The sequence below is a fragment of the Diadema antillarum genome, unplaced genomic scaffold, assembly GCF_040938485.1.
Source record: "Diadema antillarum isolate AM-2024a unplaced genomic scaffold, OU_Dant_1.0 seq00000876_RagTag, whole genome shotgun sequence".
NCBI lineage: Eukaryota > Metazoa > Echinodermata > Echinoidea > Diadematoida > Diadematidae > Diadema > Diadema antillarum.
Genome location: NW_027271740.1, coordinates 710,699 through 734,201, shown reverse-complemented (window position 1 = coordinate 734,201; position 23,503 = coordinate 710,699). Strand labels below are relative to the sequence as shown.

Here is a 23,503-nt window from a genome sequence, read left to right as displayed (position 1 = left end):
GGCAGAGAGAATAAAAGACTTGACAACAGCCTTTGACATGAAAGACTAAAGCTAATCCTATCTTGTGCCTGGTGATGCTAAGTGGATATACAACAGTTATAGAGTAATCATATGGACTGAATCAAATCTCAATATTATTATATTCTACGTTCTCAGAATTAGACGACAAGTCCCTTTTAATCCGCTGAGGACGGACTGATTTTGCTACGACACGAAAAATGGTAGTCAGTGATGAATTACTCTTTAATGGTAGTCAGCGATGAATTTCCCACAGAGACCTGCCCAAGTATTCTCGGGACTTGTCCCACAAAAGGGATATTTCTGGGGATTTTTATCAGACTTACTTGAGAAAAATATCTTTCGGAAAGAGAGTTAATGACATATCACAACTTTTGATGATGATACACATATCTGAGAATGAAAAACACACAAACTATAAAGGCACTTTTTAGCCTCTGATTTGTACCTTTATTAGTCTTTAATGATTCAACCTCTTAACTAGCCAAGGAAATGAATCAATCTGATTGGATATGAAACATGACGCCACAAGGGAAATAGAATAATACAGAAATAAGTGGCACTATGATAAGCTTGCTCTACAAGGTTATCTGCTCTCAGTCTGAGAAACAACCAACTTGCTAAATCTGTCTTGTTAATGATGTTTCTGGGCAAGAAGTGGAAATGGGTTGTTTGAAGTCTTCGCTGAAAACATGTGTTCTGAGATACCTCAAGAGTAATTCATCACTGACTACCATTTTCTGCTTAAGGCTTTGTAATAAACAGCTATTACCAATACACAAGAGAGTGCAGTAAACAGACAAGGCACTAATTCTATAATCCATCATATTTCCTCTATTCAAGAATAATGTACATGGCTACTACACACTGCCAACAGCTGTAGCTTGTTATACATTTGACCAAAGGATAGTGACTCTCTTTCATAAGTTCATATTTCTGAAAAAAAAAAGAAGAAGAAGAAACAGCTCATTCAAATCCCAACATTTGCCTATTTGGGCCATAACTCATTATGGCATCAACTTGGTACCTTATACAAACCAAAACTTGGCTTTAAGTTTGTGGAAGAATAGAACAGTCACAGTCAAAGGTCGCTGTTATATGAACAGAGTAAACATGATTTTTTGAATCTCTTCATTGACAGTGAGTCTCAGAACATTTGAGCCTATAAATGAGAAAAGCTTGCCAGTAAATTAGGAAACATTTCTCAGTGTGGGTGCAGGTTCTCTGTATATTTTATGCAATCCCATTGGCACAAGCACTTTTTGAACATTCTTTGAAGGCACATTACATTTAACAGATATGAAAGAAATGAGGGGTTACCATGGCAATGGTATGCCAAGAAGGACTGGAAGAAGACATCTTCTGTAGAATGTGGATGGAATAGTTCTGGGTTGTCCATTCGAGCTGTAGTGGACCGAGATGAACAATGTCCCTGGCCCAGGACACTGTCTCTGAGTCTGTGATCAAACAAACGAAACAACGAGAGAGTTGAACACAGGAAACTTGAACACTGTGCACTCTGAAGTCTCACATTAACCCTGCTGTTACTATCAGTGATCACTCTGAATACAATTCCAATGGCATCTTGTGATGTTGGGCCTGGGAGGGTTAATAACAATACCTTGGAAGTGGGCATTAACTAAGACCAAACTCATTTGCCCCGATGTTCCCACTAATGAGCCATAGCCTTTTATTTGCTCCAACCAGTGACATCTGTGTTATCCCTAACTTGAATAAACACAGAAACATGTCTTTGGCATGTTGTAATACACTGGATTCCATCATAGTACAGTGGCACTCGTTTTATGCTGTGACATGGCATGTCTCCAGGGGCAGATCCAGGAATTCCATAAAGGGGAGGCGCCTTTACAAAATTGGAGGGAGGGGGCGCACATACCCCCTCCCCACTTTTTTCCTTATTTCTTTTGTTTTAACAAAAAATGATGAGGGGGTGCGCGCCCGGCGTGCCCCCCTCTGGATCCGCCACTGGTCTCAGCAGTGTACGTTGCCATGTTATGTGGCACAGAACTGTGATGAGTACGAGTACATTGTTGCCAGCAATACAGAAACAATCTAATGAAGATAGACCTAGATTTAGAAATGAAAATCCCCCAGGATGGAATCTCTTCAATATTATAAGTGTACACTATTTTTTTATATATCCTAATTAAGGAGTTCTGATAATTCTACCAAACTTACCATGTTAGATGAAAAGAAAATATATTTCTACATGGCTAGCAAGCCTGAAATGAAGAAGGGTTATATTCATGTCTGAAAAAGAGTGTCCCCAGAGAAAGAGAGAGGAAGAGAGAAAGGGAAGGAGCAATCCAAGTCTAATGCTTCAGAGGATGACCTCAATGAAAAGAGAATCAACATCCATTACCATGGCAACAAGTCCCATTTGAACGTAAAGGACACTTTCTCTACTATTAAAGATAATACATGGCAAATTGTCTTGAATGGTGTTAATGGTATCTATCCACTCCATCACTTGTTGCTAGGATACCAAGTTCACATGGTGGGATGTGTGTTGGGCATCAGTCTACTGGGGGCTGGCAGGGCAATGCCAGCTCCCTCACAAGCATACAGGAGGTTTGCGTCTACCTGATACCTGTGATTTCACATCTGTCCACTACAAATATATAGTGGTCTAAGGAAGGAGGAACAAGGCTTATATGTAGTGTGTGTTGTGTGTGTGAGGGTAGAAAGAGTAGCCTTGTGTGCTATGAAAGTGTCACACCATTATTAGCATAAAGACAAGAAGGGTACTAATTACAAGGCTCCCACATGGAAGTCTTGACCTACACTTATTCCTATTCTTATCTAAACCACTCTGTTTCCTAATGACTGAAGGTAATGCTCAAAATGCACAAAATAAGAGGATAAAAATGCATGCAGTAGAATTATTGTCACTGGACGATGAAACAATGACAAAATGACACATAATAAATTAATGTGTCTTCAAATTAATGATACTTGCGTCAAGTTATTTTCATTGCAACTGATTTACAAATTGTCCTTCATTGACATGAATAGAAACTGATTATAAGGTGTTTGAGTAGTAGCCATGATACAATCTTGGGCATACATGCTCAAGTGGGGCACGGAGTGATAGTTCTCCTATAGCAGTGGGTACTGCAAATTCAAATTAATGATTTTTTTGTTTTTGTTTTGGCATGGAGTTATTTCTACTGCAGCTAACTGACAAGACTACTGCCTGGTACTCACACATTGAATAATCACTGTTTATTTCTGTCAATGAAGGACAATTAATCAATCTATGGCAAAGTAATTGTAATTTCAAGTAATATCACTTTTATTGGAGATATTTCATACTAACTTGACTGAATGATGATACAGGGCTTGGAACAGTTGATCTGTAAGAGTGAAAAGAGGAGATATTCAGGTGCAACTTTAATATCATGACATATTTTTGGTTAAATAACTATTTGGAGAAAGTGAGTGTAATGAGAGAGTAAAAGCTTCAAAAGAAATATTACATGCTGTAAATATGTTAAAGGTCCTGTTTACCTCTGGGAAAAGTGATTCAAAAATTGTTCAAGATATAACATTTGATACACATGTGTAGGTCTGCTGTATCACAAAACATCCTACCATATAAACATTTTTGCAATAAAGCTTAAAATATAAGGAGATATCAGTATTTTTCTCATTAAACCATAACTGTAGATGGTTTAGTCTGGAAACATTTTTATTACAACTATTGTTCACATTTTGTGTATTCAATAATACTTAACAATAATGAAGTTGGTCACCTTGAGTTTGTATGTGACTTTAAAAAAATGGTTTCTTTGCCTATAATCAAACTGTCTGTAAATGATATTGAGGTAAAAAGGTGAAGTGTATATAACAAGTGGTGTATACAAATATACCCTATTAGCATTGATTCCTGCAGTGCTAGATTGGGTCGGAATCACACAGACCAGTCCTTTTTTCACTGCTTTTTTTTTTTTAATCAGAATCGACTATATTTATTTCTCCAGTGTCCCTCACTCCCAAGTGAGGCAACAAACACACACATATCATACATTTTATATGCTCTTATCAACTTTTCCCTTTCTTTCTCTAATTGTTCTAAGTCTATGAAGCTCAGGAAAAGAGACATCTGATTTACCAGTCTTTATGTGTACTAAAACATTGTCATATCAAAAGAGGGTCTCAAAAATAAATTTTGAAAAGTGAGTGAGTGCATGTTTGAAACCATTCATTTGAATAACTGGGTGAACATTTGTCCGACACAAAACTATCCATCTGTCCTTGTTTAATGCCTGTTCTTCAAGCTAAAATGTTTATACTTTGTGATGCGCATATTACTATCTCTAACAAAATTAATAAACATGCAGTGTGAGACACAAACAGACAAATATCAAGTGAGGGGGAGTAAGAACTTACACAGCCTGTTGTGTTGGCACAAGTATCACGGCAACTGTCATTCCATGATCCCTGGGAGTAGGAGATAAATTAAAAAAAAAAAATTGTTGAAGAATGCATGAAAGTTATGACTTAAAAACACGTTGTTTAAATTATATTTCAAAGCATAAAGGAACCCTGGATAATACATTTGATGCATTCTAAATGAAAAAAGACATAATGTATCTAGTAAAATAGCAAATGATGACAAGTAAGCATGTCTTCTGTCAAAGTCCATACACCCCTAGCTCAGATATCATACTAATTAAAACGAGTAAAATAACACCTTTCATTACCATTGCATGCAATTAAAGGGGAATGAAACCCTAACGTACATGTGGATTGAGTAACTGTAGCAACAGCGATGTTTTGAAGAAAAAAAAATCAGACAATCCATACAAAAGTTATAATTTTTGAAAAGTTTTCAGTGCAGTCATGTATAGAAACTTATATATAGTGAATATAAAGATAATTCCACAACATTTCATTTTCTAAAGAAAAGCACACATTCCCTCAACTTTGACATATGGTAAGGGTAAAATTATTCCCCCTGCTTTCTGAAAGCAATAAGTCAAGTGCTCTTCCAATATACTATAAAAGTGAAAATATCTTATTTTCTTTTAATACATTTTCTCTAAACCATTTTTCATACGTGATATCACAAAGAGTTGTAGTCTTCTCATCCAGCAATGGCTGCACCAAAAATTAAAAAATTCATAACTTTTGAACAGATTGTTTGAATTGGGTCGAACTTTGCTGATGTGTTGTACTAATATTGCTGCATTTCTTCAATTCACATATTTATTTAGATTTCATTCTCCTTTCATGCTATAGACATTATACACCAGCAGCAGCTGGAAACTCTTTGCATATGTGACTGAGCATCACAAAACTATACAAAAAGTCACACGACCCCTATTGTACTTTGGGACTTACAATACGTGAATGGATCAAAGTAGTCAATTCTATTTTCTGAAAGAGCAATCATTCTTCTGTATAATTCATAACTTTTGGATCATAATACAAACTGAATATTTTCTTTATTGCAGCTTTTCTAAAACACTTTTTTTTTTCAACTTGACTTATGCTTTCTTGAATTTGCAGATTCGAAGCATGAGAAACCCTTTATAATCTCTTCACTTTCAACTCTAATAACTTTTGAAAGGATGATGCTATTGTGTTGAAAGTTGATAATAGTCACTCACTAAGTGCTCAATTTCAGCTTAATCTGATAATTCCTTCATAGTGGCTGCTGTGGAGTTTTATATCAGGTTCTTTGTCCCATTCATTGCACAGAGCACTGGTGGGTGGTGAGATTATAAACTATACTTAAATAGACCTCTACCTTCAAAGACTCTTTTCTCAGTAAACACTTTGCCAAAGGGTGTACTTTCTGTCTATTATTTAGATAAGCTGGGAAAGTCCACCTGTATTGTGTAATACAGGACATTGAGTTTGAAGTTGGCTCTTCTAGAATCTGCACTTTGATAAAAATCAATGTCTGGTGACTTCTTGGTGAATTTGTGATGCACAGTCTCATAATGTCCACTTCCTAACTGGTCAATCATATTTTGAGATCACATGTTCTTATAAGTTCACTCTCTCACTGTAAACATATACTGAATAGCAAGTTTTTGTTTGTGTGAAAAACTCTTGAAAGAGAATAATTGTTTAAACTGCATACAAGGGTGCTATATCAAAAGAGACAAAAGGAATAAGTAGAAAGCATTTATTTTATTTCCACCTCTCTAGATTTCCTATGTATGCCAGCCAATAATGATAGGTATATTGCAGGTTAATAAATGGTTCAAAGCAACCTATAACTCCTTGACTTTTGTATGCTTCTTGGTTGCCATGACAACACATCTCTGATTGGCAGACTATGCTATATACTAGGTCTTGTAAGAGTCCTTAAACACATTCTGCAGTCTTACAGGAGGACTGAGTAAAGAGACATGATGCTGGGCCAAGGATTAAGGTGGCTGATGGTAGGTTTTCCATCTCATTAGGACTTAAAGTCACCTCTCGTCTGTGTACATGGTCTTTGCACTGCCTTATACCGGGCATGAGACCTCCGGGGCATGGCGATCTGGGAGCATCAAGGGGTCGTCATCAATATCAAGCTGTGGAAATGTCTCAAGCAGTCTTGGTAATATCACACATGATGATACTATGCAGGGATCAGGCTCTACTTTGAGAACAAAATGTCCCTCCTGCACATTCTTCTGTTTGAACCTAATGATGACTTTGCTCATAACCACACACAAAAGTCAATCAGGGACTACAAATGCAACATCTGAGCATTCTCAGAATCAAGATAAACAGGCGAAGGGTAATGCCTACATACATAAACAGACACATTATGAACATGTGAATATTCTATCTCAAATAAATGTTGGCATCTCTTACGGTATCCCAAACCAACTCTCCTCCCATAGAAATAAATACTGGTTTCAGATGATACATAGCATGCATGAGGAAGGTAAGAACAGCATATGCCTTTATCAGATCAACACTTTTTGGGTCTACATTTCACCAGGTAATCATTAGTTTTGCATGCAGAATGAAATTCATTTGATTTGAAGACAAAAATGAAAGTGGACACTTGATATCAATGCATCAGCTAAGAATGTCATTGCAGCTTGATGGTATATGCTGGCGGTTGGATACACATGGCTGTCGGACAAGGAGCCAATAACAGTTGATAGGAACAAGAGATCCACAATAACCCTTGATTAGTGAGGGACATGAACCCTTGACTATTGATCAGGATTAAATTGGAATAACAAAATGCAGCTACAGGATTATGACACAATAACATCTTTAGCAAAAACATGATGCTTCATACCTCAGTTTTTGCAACATACATCATAGAAAATTACCACTCAAGAAGGCTTTTTACAGAGAATAATCCTTTCATTTGCAGAGGGATGGTTAGTGATTTCCACTATAGAAGAATGAATTATTGAATTATAGAAATTTCTCTAATAAATAGAGAAGATATGAAAGGATATCATGACCTGGGCCTATCAAAAAAAAGAAAAAAAAAGATTTGTCACTTTTCATTAATTGTCTTTGATTGGACTTCATGCCAAGCCAAAAAACAGTCACTGATCTCATCACTCTGGAATGTAGGACATACAATGACCAGAATGCAATTTATCTCTTGTGAAAATTTAATTTTCTTTTTCCACTTTCACTTGAGAAACATATCAAATACTATTTCAATTATGATATAATTGTAATCAGTGAAGTGTTCTCACTTTATCGGTACTAAGTATTGCTTCCTGTATTTTTCATCTTTTCTTTATTCTACACATTTATCATGCTAATATTTCTTAAATGCAGATGGATGACATGCTTTAAGGGTCTTGATAAAAATGAATGAAAAAATAGGTTATCAACTGTTTCAACTATGGACAAGAATCAACAACAATTCTCCTTACACTTATTCAACCATACAGAGAATACTTCAGCAGGGGTTGGAAGTCTCTTAAACAGTTCTCTAGAAACCCAAGAGAAGAAAGTATGTGAGGCACCACTGATACATGGGTGCTTTATGTTTCCCTGAGCAAATCTGATGAACGGTGAAACATGGTCAGTGACACAGGTGGGCATGTGATTGAAGTCAGAGGTCCTCATCTCATCTCATGAGATAGAAGAATTGGAGTAGACAGCAAGGTCAGGATTCTATCAATAACAGATCCATTAGAAATGTCTGATGGAACTTTGAAGTGGGGGAAGGACTGGGTGCTGGATGAAACAATGTCTACACCATAGCCCTAAGGTCATGTGATCTTAATACAATCAAAAGAATGGTGCCATAGTGTCATCATTAATGTAAGCCTTTTCCTGTCTAGCCTCATAGACGGTCATTGTGAATGGATCCTTCAGGGGTATTTAGCGAGGTACATACCATTGATGTGTCATAAACTGGCAACATCGTATAATGACATGTAATATGGGCAAAGCAGTGACAGTAAGGTTTATTGACTTTCCCCTACATCATGGCATGATGACCAATCTTACTTCATCCACATGATAACTATTCAGAGGGAATCACTTAGATTATTATCATTGAATGATAATAACTCACCACAAGGCCAAAGAAAGTGTGTATAAGATTGCTGCCTTACATTCAGCAACCAAAAACTTATCTTTCTCAAAATAAGGACATTTAGACATCTCCAGGTTTGTTTGGGTAAAGGGGAGGAATTTAGTCTAGGGTATAAATAGGAGCTGAAATGAAACAGTCTGTTAATTTCTCTTCAGTTTTGTTTGAGTCACCTGACTTAATAGAGTGTCCGTATGCTCATTATATGCTAGAGGAAACGTTCTGACCAAGTGTCACAGGGCATGGGGAGAAAACTTCTGTCATACAGTTACAATTCATCGTCAGCTTGTAACTTTCCTGCGGAAAGATGTCGGCTTAGGTGGATGGAGTAACGCAGTATGATATGAAACATGATGGTTATGTAAGGTGACTATTTCTGCTGAATGGGTTTTATGACACCGTCCCTTGGGTATGCATCAGGGGCTGTCAAAGGGGCTAGAGTGATGCAAGTGGGCAATTGACCCAAAAAAAGAAATACTTCTCTTCATCTACGTGCTGAGCTCAGTCAGGTTAGGTTCCACCCACAGATCTTTTATATCTTACAAGTTTGTCAGTACCATTTATTGTTCTCTTTGTTGCCTTTGCTTTTCCTTGACTAAAAGATTAGCATATTTCATGATGGATTAGAGCTTGTGAAAAATGTCTTCTACATTAAGCTACTTGCACTAGAAATGCAAATGGTAGTATATTTACTACAATAATAAAAAAAGAGAATTATTCAAATTTTGTTTGCAGCCCACTGCATGCATCTAAAATGTGAAACTATGAGCAAGGATACACTAAAACCGATTTACTCTTTTCAAGATGAGTGGGTCAAATCTTAACTCATCACCTAGCCATGAAAACCTGGCACAAGGTTGATGAATCTTATTTTGTGTATCAGTGTGTCATTGACGAGCTTCTCATAAGATTTCTCCAGGATTTTAGAAAGGTATCTACAAACTTTAAGCTTTGTAGTCTACCTCATTCCAGCAGGATCAAGCTTGATGAAACCAAAACCATCAAGGGTTTAACAGGCTTGTCTTATTTTCCTATCACATTAGCTGGCTCTTTTTTGTCTCAGAAAGCCAAGTCTCTCATCCCAGCTTCTAGGTGGGATGCACAAAGACACTTGGGATATCATGATTGAAAATAATAATTGAAATGTAATGATGTTAATGTAGGATTCACTCAAGGTGTTATTGCACCATGATCATTACGCAATGTCTTCATTAGATCCTTAATTCATTAAGCTAAGACGGGTGGAAGGAAACCTTTCTTGGCAGTACAGATACAAAGTGTCTTGAAATCAGGCTAACCACTGGCTTGGAAAATAAGGTCTTTGCTGCCGAAGGGTAACAGGCAAAGATGTATAATGACCATTTCGCAGTCTTTTCTGAATAACAGTAAAAGGTCAATGAAAGAAAACAAGATGGTGGACTGTAGATTTTTATTGCACAAAGTGGAACAGACTTCTATCTATGATAAGTGGATAGAATAAGAACAGTTTATCCACAGTCTTCAATAAATGACTATTCAATTCAATATAAAGAACACAGGAAAATTTGCAGATGATGTTTCCTGCCTTTGTTCATCTTCTGTATGATAATGAAAAATTATAAGATACACACAAACGTATGGAAATGATAACATCAACAGCATATCTATTTCATTCATTAAACCACTGTAAGAAATGTTATTTCAACGTACAGATATTTTTGTGAATGAGAAAGTCACAGATGTTTTCGCACAATGTTGTTTTTTTTTTACAATTTGTCACCAAGGCTAATGTAATTCCACTAATGCTCATGCGATTGTAGTATTTTTGCCTGTTGTTAAACAGTGATTCACGAAACTCTAGAAAATTAAACCCTTGCAAAAATAACAGCTTTTACAGTACAGGAATCTACACAGTGAGGATCTGCTTCGGAGCTCTTTTAAAATTGAAGATATTATACATTTGCTGTTCTGTTCACCAAAGATATATCTGTCCCATTCACTCTGTATTGTATTGATTATTTTCCTCATTTTCATTATCACTGTTGTATTTTTTCTCCTAAAAGAGTGATTTAATTGTCTATAACAAAGTTTTACTCCATCGTTATTGCAGACAGGAGAGAAAACATTCAAACATCTATCAATATATCATGTGTCTTAAATAACAAAAAACTAAAGCAATAACAATCTTAGGGTGCATTTATGCTTTCATTTTTGGGGTCAAAATCAGGCTTTTGAAACATGATTAGTGGAAAACGCTGTTGCGTTCATGCTCACTTCGATAGAAACGCTGATTCAAAACGCCGATCCAAAATGCACAAAAAGGTGCGTTTACGATCGGCGTTTCTGACTAATCACGTTTGACGGGGAAGCATGAACGCAACAGCATTTCTAAACGCGTTTACAGGGACGTCATCTAAACGCCTTTCCGGTTCACATGAAAAAGCGCGCGCCCGGCCAGCCAGCTACCCTTGCCTGTGCAGTTTTCCCATGTCTTTCCCAGTTGCTCTCCCAGGCCAGGCCACCAATCGCAGCGCGCGCCCCAATTTGACCTGCCTCTGCTGAGGTCAGCGAAGCAATCGCAAACGCTCTTTCCAAGGCTCGAAGAAAGTGAGCATAAACAGTGCTCCCGTGAACGGCGTTTTGAATCAGTGTTTTGAATCAGCGTTTCAAAACGCTGATTCTGCCTTCGCAAATTGAGCATAAACACACCCCTTATTCAACATACCAGTGTGCGAGCCAGAACTTGCATGATGTGGTAAGTTGCTTTGTCAAACAACACTCTTGGTGTATAAAAGAATTTAAGATAAAGAACTGGAGATAAGACACGCTCTGACTCTGCAACATGAGACATGATTTGATGCACTTTCAAACATGAGAATGGTCTTGCCCAATACCGGTAGTTCTTCCTTTGTTGATATATGAGTAAATGTGCAAATAAATAATCGGCTTAAAGCAGAGTTGAATTTCACACAGGTTGATGTACTTTCTCCATCTCAAAACATTCATCCACATAATGCAAGGTCTACTGTGTAGGTCTATGTTCTTAAACCTGGCTTAATGGTCTTCTGTCTGAAATGGACAATTTATCCTGGTAGGGAGAATTGGCATGAATGACTTTGTATATCATTTGTGCCTTGAAATGGAAATGAATGAATGAACGAATGAATGATTACATACATAAATGCACACACAAAAACACACACATATATATAATATACAAGACAAAATTCAGACATACATGCATATACACATCTTGTATCACCCCACTGGATCTTCTTCTTTCATATTCTAAACTCCTGCGGAAGGGGGAAAATATGCAATCATCCCCCCCCCCCCCCAAAAAAAAAAAAAAAACCCACAAAACTCTTAACACTAGTCTGAATGAAGATATATATATTCACAACATATACACAGCAAGCCCACTTCACAGCTGTCTTTGGTTATCACTGATACTACACTCAGCAGTCTCGTGGAAGCCTTTCCAAAAAGGCTGGCTGTTTTTCCTACTTTTGTTTTGTTTTTGTTTTTTCCAATTGGTGGATTATGGGCAGGAAGATGATCTGTCCTCACAGTATCACTTTCACTTCTTACTCCAGCTCCACACATTACAAACTTTCTGCATCTCTTCAAACTCTTCTGGAAAATGCTATCCATCTACCGTGGTCATAGAACAGCAATTTATACTTGTAGTGCTCCCTACCGATTTGTGCTACTGGCTTGTAATGAACAGGTTACACTGAATTTAATGAAGTGTCTTGATGAAATCAAGGATGTAATCAAAACTCAGATCCTCAACAAATGACAAAAGGAAGTTGTTTGGACGAAAGCTTCATAAGAGAAGAAATCCAAGGTCCTTCAGACACTCTCAGCAAACATCCCATTTTATGATCAATATCCCTTCCGCAGCACTGGAACACTTCCAGTACTTTCCTGAAAACAGCTTTGTTTACAAACAGTCTGTTGCTGGCCAGTGACCATGGAGAGAGATTATGTCACCATTTTCAAAAGGTCAAGGAAATCTGATGATGCAGCTGTGAGAAAAAAATCAGCACAGACAGGAAAGAATGAAACGAAACAATGTCTGTCTGATCTTCCTGGAGTTAAACTTATTCTTCTTTTTCTTTTTCTTTTTTACCGTTGAAAAGCATCGAGCAATGCACTATTCCATTGAATGCCAGGGTTGAGATTAAATCAACTTACTTTGTTTCGTGCAGTTTCAGGTATAAAAGATAGCTAATTTTCTCTCATATTTTAGACAAACTATAACTATGGAATATGTCTTTGGGGGGAAAAAACAACGATCAAAGTACATAACTGAGAAACAGAGGTCAAAAGACCTTTCAATGGAAAATCTGTAATTTCTTCTTGCAGCTTCTCACCAATAGAATAATAAATCACTGATAAAAAGTTGCAAATTACAATTGGTTGCAAGTAATATTGCCCTAACACACACAGCACGGAAAGTTTCTTCAAAGCAATCTTGAAATGGATCACCGCTCCCCTCCATGACTCCCCTAGTTTTTCTATCAGTTGCCTTTTCCTCTCATATTATACGAGAGAAATCCACAGAAATAGCTCTCTTGAGGAGTCTCATGTTCTCAGCTTTCTAGACGTCACAAGCTGTCTACTAATTAAGAGCCCTCAGAACCTTCCAACCCTCAGAACCCTGCCCATGCAGCACACCACAAATCGCTTCACTTCAGAATGATGGATAGTCTTACAACAAGACTTCTCTATTATTACACATGTCCTGTAGCTTCAACATATGGGTATATGTGTGTCTGTGTCTCTGTACAACACTTTTCAGTGTACAGATATAACTGAAATGATGAAGTTAATCTGTTGAGGACAACTGATTTTGTTATATCATGCATTTCCCATCGACACCTGCCCAAGTATACTGAGGATTAGTCTTTAACAGGTAAATACAGTGACACTTTTTCAGTATGAGCTTGTACTATCATGTTTTCTTGATCCATTTGTCCAAGTTTATTATGCTGGCAACCAAACTTGTAAAAGACAAAATATATCAAAGAACAAAATTGTTCAAGTTACTTATTGTGAAATACCCATAGATAGAGATAATGATTGTCCTCTAAGGCTGTTACAGGCAACAACAACAACAAAATGATAATGATGTGATCAATTTACCCAATGTGGCTATTTTCAAACCAGATGATATTTCTTGCATTTCAACCAGAATGATGGCTAAATCAATCTGATCCATAAATGTAGTCAGAATGACTTAGACCAACATGTAGGGAAACTTTTCAGCCTTGCTTCAGAAGATTTATCATCCAGAAAGAAAACATTGTGGCTGTGCTTTTCTAGTAAACTTACACATTCATCAGCCCTACATTGTCCAAACGCTTATTGTTACTTCACATCTAAGGAAGACTGACAGCACCAGTCACCTTTTTTCCATACATGCTCCAAATTAAACTGAAATATTCCATGGAGTCCATTACTGCTACAGAGAATCAAACTATGTGTAGAGTCTTCAACTTAAAACTGATCAAACCTTCACACAAGTGAGGGAGATAGGATCTTTCTTTTCAAGAGAGGGGTGGAGGGGGGGGGGGGAGGAGAAAGACGAGGCCCCTTGGGGCCAGTTGATGCAGTGTGGTGGGAAGAGACAGAGATAAATCCTCAGCTGAGATTGGTCTCTCTGCCTCTCACTCGAGTGGTGTTCATTTCATGTGACAATGAGGCTGTTTGCGGGTGAGTACCAAACACTTGAGATATAATTACAGTCTAGGTATTACAGTCAAGGGGGTGTGGGGCTGGAAACCAGATAGGGTTGGGATGAGGGCTGGAAGGGGAGCACAGGTTAAAATGGGTGTGTTGGGAGGAGAAAAGGAAACCTTTTAACCCTAATGGTGATAATTCCACTTTACTAATGCGAACAGAAATTGGCTTTGATTTGGAAACATTTACATCATATCGCTATTACAAGTGGTGAAAGCCAGATGAAGCTTCATGATCTGTTAAGAGCATAATCTCTCTCTATCTCTCTCTCCCTCTCTTCTCACCATTAAATACTGGACTTGGCATTTATTCTCTCAAAATCAAATGAGTGATACTGAATTCACTGTGTATTTTCTTGTGTGTCTTTCATAGATTTATCAGTTTACCCACATTTACTTTGCAACACTACTTTATCTGTCATGTTGTATAGAGCTAGGGGAGTTTAAAGTCAACTTAATGACAAGACATCTCCAACAATGTATACTGAAGAGAAGTAGCCTGACTTTAGTATTGGCCACATCTATCTTGCTATCCTCACACACAGGCAAGGAGTGTCTTAATGGGGGAAAGTTGTAGCAATAGGAGCTGCCTGGTTTTCGTACTAACAACATTTCACAGTCCATAAAACTCAAACTTCACCATTCATTCAGTGGTTCCATATATTTGATTATCTCACAAGGTAAGTTTTGAAAGTATTTAGAAACCATCGAAACTAGAGCATTTGAAGGCTACTTCGAGACCCTGTCCTTTGAGCTATTTTAGAGTTGTTTCATGGTTTTTGGTTCCTTTTTGATGGTTCTAAATCTATCAGTCTTCATACATTTTAACTTTCCCTTGATAGTCTTCAATGGATATAACTTTTTACATGTTACACACTGTGCAATATGACAGCTATAACAAACTTCTCTTCTTCAATCTGTTTACAAGGTGTGCAGCATTGCAATGTGAGGAGAGCTAAAATGGTGTATTTTGGTGGAAAACACATTTTTTTTTAACCTCTCCTGCAATGCTATGTTTAGTAATACAATCTGGGGAAACACGGTATTTTCCATGAAATCTGCAGTATTTTTGACCCCCCAAAAAAGGTACAAAATACTGCAAAAAAAGTAACAGTGTATTTGTAAATGCTATATACACTTGTACTAAGTGGGTTCTTCAACAGATGACTGTTGTTGTTTTTATACTTATTTTTTTTTACATAAAAAGAACTAATGGTAGTTATCCACTCTATGAGTCCATCAGTGTAATTAGGAGTCAAGAGGTTAAGGGAGGTTGGGTAGATTGGTCCGCCAATGAGTCACAGGTGGATGATGCAGTCTGAAGGCCAGATTCTGGTATCAACCGTGATTTGCACAAAGTCCCAGATGAGCCACACAACATCTACGCCTTTACTGATCAAACCACTAGCCTCGTCCAAATGGGGGGACCCATCACCTTGCTGTATCCATTACTGTCAGAAGGTCTCTATGTTGCTTCAAAGACGATGGACGATGTCTTAATGATTATCTTGTTTGGTCTACCAGGCAAAGAAAATTCCCACTGTTTAAAGATTTAAGTTGTGACTAATGGTACACACTTGAAAACAAAACAATTCAAAACTACCTTGCCTGTCCAGCACCATGAGACTACCAATTATGAGAGCACCAAGTTGGCTATGAAACCTGAAGCAAGGTGGATTGATTTCTGGTTGTCATCTTAATCACTTACAGTAGACATGGTGAAGATTTTCAGATTAAACAAACATAATGATTCTTCCCAGGAAACTGAGGGATATAGAAGGAGTGCCAACTAAAGTTTGACCAATCAGAGAAAAGATTTGCCCCCTAATTGGAAAGAGTTAACTCAATCTCTTTTTGTAGCAGAAGTCAGACTTTGTCCAGTGAAAAGCAATTATGGAAAGAGGCTGCAACTTTCTGCCGCTATGTGTAATGAAAAGATTTCTCCCCAAGAGACGGAAACACTCCTAGTGGTGTGAGAGGAGATACTCTATTTAACATCACTTATATCAGCCATTAAATCTGTACTTGAATGCAGAGAGCTTTCAAGGAAAATGGTGCGAAATAGGGGGATCAGATTTCAGGTTAGAAATTGTCAACAGTAGGTGGAACAAGAAGACTTGCTCCCATTCTTGGATTTGTGAAATCACACACTGGGCAAACCTTGCCTGGATAGGCATTCCCTCCTAGTGAGATAATAGAACCCTAGATTTTGCCTCAGGCCAGGTAAGAGATATGAGGTAACATGAATTAGCCTATGTGGACACGCACCCAGGCTCACTAGCACTTACCAGACCAATGCCCACTATAAAGGATGCAGACAGACAGATGTGTTTACAATCATGCAGACCTAAGATGCAAATACAGAGAACTTCAAATCACTTTTTGGTTTACTTTTCAACAGATCAGGTTAAAATCTGTCCTATCCTTATTCATACCCTTTGCTATGGCCCTGGAATTTTTAAGGCAAAAAGTTAGTAGCTATTCTGTTACATATGATGGCTGACTAAGAAAATGACTTGAATTGTGTACTGTTCTCACTCTAGTTGATGCTACATCTGACAATACTTAATAACAATATAGGAAGGTGTGATGTCATGCAACACTCTGCTGGAGAAGGTAGTTGCTGTGTTGATGGTAGTCCTCCTTTAAAGCTTCCAAGACAATATTGGTGTGAATAGAAAACACTAGGAGAGGTGGCTTCTCTGGTCTCCTGCAGAAACATAGCTGTAGTATGCCTTTGGTCACCCTGTCTATGAGCATTCCTAAAGTGGACTGATCCAAAGTTCAAGATTGATATTGTATTTGATGAATAAGTGAGTTATGAATCTTGACAGTGTCCCTATTCTACTATGCTTTTCACTTCATATCAAGGGTATGTTGTTACCTTAAACAAAATTTCCTGTACATGTCATCTTTGAAATGCAATACATCTCTTCAATATTTTAATCATTAGGACAGTGTAATGTCTTTGCCAAAAAGACTCAATGTAATGAAATTTGATGGTAGAGGGTGAGAGTTAAAGTTGTTTAAATCTATCAAAGGCAATAAATGTTTTTCCCATTTTTCACAGAATAACCTGGGCAAAAAGAAAGAGAGAATGCATTATAGTTTCATGATGGTATCGATGGTCTACAGGCAAAAGAAAATAAAAAACTTACTTGATAAGATAATCCCCTTACAATGACTTAGCTGAAGGACAAGGGGACAATCCTATGAAAGGCGGATGTTACATCGGCATAGAAGGCAAACATCTTTTGGAATGAGACACGTACTATGAAGAGACACTTCCCCGTTGCTGATTGCTCAAGAGAGTGCATGGCCACGTCTCCCTCTGAAGAGAGCCTTCACTGACGACACCGTTATTATGTGCTTTCTAGATCAAGCGTGTCACAATCTCAGACGTTCAAACATGCTCAGCCCAGACGGCTTGCAGGAAGCAGCCGAGGTATCACCATACCCCAGTGTTTGCCTCTTGTCAAATCAGCACACAGGCAGGCTAACGCCAGGCTAACGCCACAGCGGAGGTCGCACAAATAACATTGTTGTCGGCGGTACTTTTCGTAGTCCCAACACCTCTCACTTAAGTGGCTCCTTTCTTGCCAAGGCAGACAGCTCTAAGATATCTATACAAATCAGTAAATATGTCAGCCACACAAGAAGGTTAAACATTCTGTTTTTGTCTTTGAATGAAAGAAAGCGGAATAAGGGTCTTCCTTGCAGGATGTTGACATAAATGAGACTTAAGGTCAAGGAAACTGCATTTTACAAAGTACACTTGGCATTCATTTGGAGGAGACACTGTTCCACTTCATACAGTTTATGCAATCTCTATCTACTCCGTCTTTGTGTGTGTTTATAGACTGCACTTTAAGGCTCCATGAATGACCAAGGCAAACAATAGACACTTACAGATTCGAGGAACTTTTCAATTCTTTCTTGATATATCGTTGTTTCTCCTGACTCTAACATTAGCCCTCTTCCAGCTGAGAAATGCGGAGGTACTTATACAGCAGCAGGGTTAGAATTGAAGGTGAATATGCTTGGGGATCAGAGTCAAAGCTTAAACACACAATTTGGCTGTGGGGCAATTCAGAATAAGAACAATATTTTCGATCAGATAACGAAGAACGTATAGCTCACTGAATCATATTCACATTTACATTTTGATATTGTCATCAAATTTCAGGGGATGAACAAAAAAAAAATCATCCAGATTGTGATTTCTCTCCTTCTAATGCCTGTCACTGACTGGGTTTTGACAACCTGGAAGTGATATTCCACTTATATTCATATTTTTTGACACATGTTGTGTCTCAGTACAAATCAGGTGCAAAATCTATGATGGTAATGTGCAGCGAGGCTTGTATGCTAAGCATGCAAACATAGAAATATAGCTTATTGGATATGGCAATTTTAACAATCATTGGCTCTTAACAGACAATATAAAGAATATATCAACTCTGTATGGAGAGAATTCTGGTTTCAGTGATCTCTGATTGGGCTTAAGTTAGAACGCATCAAACTAAAAGATTGATGAAAACAAGAAATTATCAAGGAAATGGTTGAAGGTCGATGTATGAGTTCTCTTTAATTTTCTCCCTCTACAAATGAATTTTGGAGCTTGGGTATTTGTTCCAGTTCATCGTGTCACCGTCGGCAACCAGGGATGATAGCCTGATGGTAGAGTTGCTGCCTGGAAAGCAGTAGATGACAGGTTTGAGTCCCATGGTTCCTTTTTCTGACATGTTTGTCAAGATTATGGATCAGCAGTTGTGATCTTGCAAATTCTATTTGTAGAGGGAGACAAATTGAAGAAAACTCACACATCTAAAAGATTGCTCTTGGAAATAATGAGAAACTGACATGGCAGGCCTACAGCACAATGGTGCTTTAAATTTATGAAAATTACATGAATGTTACAGGGCATGACTGATAGAAATGTGTCTAGGATTTTAACACAAATGGGGAAACACTGTATGAATTTGAAAGGGCAGAGTGAGAACTTAACATGACAATATACACTAATGATAGCACGCATGTTGATGAATGCGTTTTTCCTATGCTATATCAATGATGACTGAGGCCGTATACATAGAACCTTAAAATATTTAACCTTCTAGTGCTATTTCCTCTCTACTGTTCATGATTGCTGCATCCTTACTGTTCTCTCTCATACTCTAGCTAATCAAAGGGGTCTTTCTGCCTCATCCTAACAAATCTTGCCTGATATGAAGTGTCTCAGAAAACCTGGGCAGCCTTGGGATCGTGCTCAGAAGACTAGCATGCTAATGTTGGCATTCTCCTGAAAGGCCAAAAAAAGACAACAGAAAAAGATCTCTCTTTCATCGCGGTCAGGTTTCAGCTCGTGGACCCATAAAGGATCAGATACTTGTCCTCAATTTCCCTCCTGTGCATTGCTCAAGGTTTGGGGTTAGATTTTACTGTCAAAAACATGTCTTGCCCTTGTATTCTAGCTATTCATCTTGGCAAATCCTCTATTAAAGGCAGTGATTGGTTGGGTCGAGTTTTTTTTTTTTGGGGGGGGGTTTGAATTATTTCTTTCTCAAGTCCCTTCTGACAGTAACATGACGGTATCTCTGCTCGGAAGAGACTCTCAAAAAAAATCATTGTCGCTATCGAATGAAAATCTTCCCATATACTCTTAAAACTCTATAATCTAATTTGTGTTCGAGCTGATGTACTCAAACTATGTACACCTATATGTGTATGCAATCTTGCAATTCAAGACAGCAATTTATAAAAGCTATAGTATGATATTTTTTTATATTACATTAAAAGAAATGAAAACCAATACATAAATGAAGACTGATTAAAAGCAGCAATGTCAGTAGGAAACGTCAGTGAAAGTTCAAAGTGTGTGTGTGTGTGTGTGTGTGTGTGTGTGTGTGTGTGTGTGTGATGCATGCTTTAGGGAGATTGGAATCATCACTTCCGATATAGAACTATTCAGTTTTAGAACGTTGTTAACTTATAGTATGTCCCCAAAAAAATTACAACAGGACCCCCTGCAATGATATCTTTAATAATAGTAAATCAATCTAAATACAAATTCAGGGTATGAAAATATAACTCGTTGCCCACATCTTACAGAAAACCCCATTCGATTTGCTTCAGTGTTCAAAGAGAAATGAGGAATTTTGTAGAGGATGTCGGGAATCTCTTTTGTCCAAGTTCTGTCTATTTTTCACGCACTAGAGCATTGAATTGCTAAAATTGGAAAATTAGACTCATGACATGCTTTACAACAATCTACATTTCTCTGTGACCGCTTAACCAAATTGAATGAGGTTTCCTGCAAAATAGAGCTTAGATGTTATATTTTATGGCCCCGAAGTAGCACTTAGACAGGTCAATCATTTTGGATGTTATCAATTCGAAAATTTGATTGTAATTTTTGAGGGACGTACTGCAGTATGTCCCACAAAAATTACAATCAGATTTTTGCATTGATAACATCCAATATGATTATTCTTTTTCAATGCTACTTCAGGGTCTTAAAATATAACATCTTAGCTCTATTTTGCAGAAATCCCCATTCGATTTGGTTAAGCGGTCACAGAGAAATGGGGATTGTAGTAAAGCATGTCATGAGTCTGATTCTTCCAAGTTTAACACTTCGATGATTTTGTGTGTGAACAATAGACAGAACTTGGACAAATGAGATTCCCGACATCCTCTACAAAATTCCTCATTTCTCTTTGACCACTGAAGCAAATCGAATGGGGTTTTCTGTAAGATGTGGGCAATGAGTTATAGTTTCATACCCTGAATTTGTATTTAGATTGATGCAATATTTTAAAAGATATCATTGCGTAGGGCCCCGTTGTATTTTTTTTTTGGACATACGGTATGTCAGCCAGGGGGGGGGGGGGGGGCTTGCAATATAGAGAGAAAAGATAGGTTATGCAATGAGTCAGGTGCATTGCTATGTCAGTACATAAATCAGCTATTGTTAGACATACTGAAGATAGACATCCACATCAAAAAAAAAAAAAAAACTCACCCAAACCAAACAGGTCTGCATCAAGCAAGCATCCTGTTGTCACATAAATGGAAATAATTGATGGGTCTACCAATTATGGATCAAGAGGGGTATTATTGTCTTTACAACTAAAGCTGCTAAGAGGGTAGATACTGTGTTTGCTCAAATGATGTTACAGATTAGCAAGCTTATTGCTTAATCTACTGTAAACATGAATATTTTAGCGGTGTGGAATTTTCATGTGACATGACACTAGTTTGAAAATAAAAGCACACAATTTCTCTTGTTTAAAATATGTGATAATACTTTATCTGTTGTTTGATGCAGCAGAATTAAAACATGCAAATTTCATTTTACCCAACTGAGTGCAAAACGTTACCTACACAATAAACAATTCCACTTTAAAGTATTTATAGCAGATTTAAAGCGCCACTCGATGGAAATGAATTATACTAAAGCAGTATCAAGAAGCAATGAATGATAAAAACAATTAATGTGATATGGCCAGATGACTGCGCATACAATGAAGACAAGCTGCCTCACCATAAAAGTAATACATCGAATGATTTTTAATATTATGTGCTTCCTCTTCATTGACTGTGAATTGGTGAATTTCTTGCATGCAAACACTAGCCTGCTCAATTTTTGCTCAATGTGGTAAAAGTCAGGGTTCTAATCAGCCTGGTGTTGCATTATGTAACTTCACGCGATACGCAAACTCCACCACGTATTGCATTCCACAACAATACATGATTTGTCCAGCACCTGATTACATTGAGGTTCACAACTGTTCCACGGCTGGCCACTACATCTTGTTATAGAGGTCCTCATTCAAAGGCATGCATGCATGCATGTGCACCCTTACAAACATGTACAGGTTATTTAATGATATGACACATTTCATGTTCCATGAATGGAACAATGACAATCATGCCTCTTTATTGCTTGCATTGCACCAAGGGTGAAACGGTGGTCCTTTTTTCATGGATTTCTCAAGGTAAAATCTATAAGACCATTTTAATCATCACATCAGCATGGTGAAGCAAAGTTCTTCAGCAAGATCCCAGCATTTATCAATTGAGAATTTGTTTTCAGAAAAAGGCGGGATGACGTCAGTAGGAACTGACAACATGGTAACAGATGATTAAAATACTGCAGGAAAGAAGAGAGCTTGAACCATTAATCACAAAGTCGGGTTCTTTTTCACCCTTGAATTAGTAATGAGATGACACCCAGAATGACTTTAAGAGCAAGGTGAAGGGTTTGATATCCACAGGCCATCGGGGCTCCGCAAAATACAGCATCTTCCTCTAGACATCAGCATTTTTCTGGCAACCTACTGGAGGCTGCATACTGTCAAGTGTAGAAAGAATAAATCTTGACAAGGTTTGTCTTTACAGTATGAGTGAGTCATTGCTTCTCACGGGAGATGCCTGAACTTCACAGCATGCCAAAGCCAGAGCCCTTCTTGATCTTAGCTTCATTAACTTTTAATCTCCACTAAGTCACATCCAGTTATATATATTTGGAATGGAATGCAGCAATTGGTCAAACCATGTATAGACTACAGAAAGGGGTGATTACTGGATTTGAAATGGAAATAAGAACTCTAGGAAAACCCAGCTTGGTATAATTAGTAACAGGTGGTGGTAAGGTGTGAAGGAGTACACATTCCTCACAGCCAAAAATCATATGAATATTTTAAAACATGCAATATATGAAAATCAGCAGAGTTTAATATCATCAACAGCTTTGATTTCATGCTGCTTAATTTCATTTTGTGTGATGATTACTAATTAGCATAAGAATGCCATATGTCAGTTGCTGATTGAAAAAAAAAAAGCAGAGATAATTTCCCTCACAACCTCTTTTTATTTTTATTTGCCTAGGATAAAATTGTTGGACGAAACGGTTGTGAGCAGAATGTATACAATAGGCCTATACATACAGCTCCTTGAGCACATCTGTGCCTTGAGCATATTAGTCATGTGGAATTGGCACATTTTAAGTACCCTGTATTAATATTATTATCATTATCATTATTATTATCATTATTATTATTATTATTATTATTATTATTATTATTATTATTATTATTATTATCATTATTATAATTATCATAATAATTATCATCATAAAAAATGACAATGAAAAATTTATTTCAGCATGGAGAAAACAAAGACATAATCAATGGCATTTACAGAATTTATC

At 37.4% G+C, this 23,503-nt stretch overlaps 1 protein-coding gene across 1 annotated transcript in view; it reads right to left on the bottom strand.

Annotated features, from left to right (window-relative positions):
• The window catches only part of LOC139740708 (uncharacterized), a 72,608-nt gene that overhangs the window by 16,329 nt on the left and 32,776 nt on the right, over positions 1–23,503 (bottom strand). Inside the window, exon 3 of the mRNA XM_071651274.1 lies at positions 1,339–1,475. Coding sequence (XP_071507375.1) covers positions 1,339–1,475 — 137 coding nt within the window. The remainder of the gene's footprint in view (positions 1–1,338; positions 1,476–23,503) is intronic.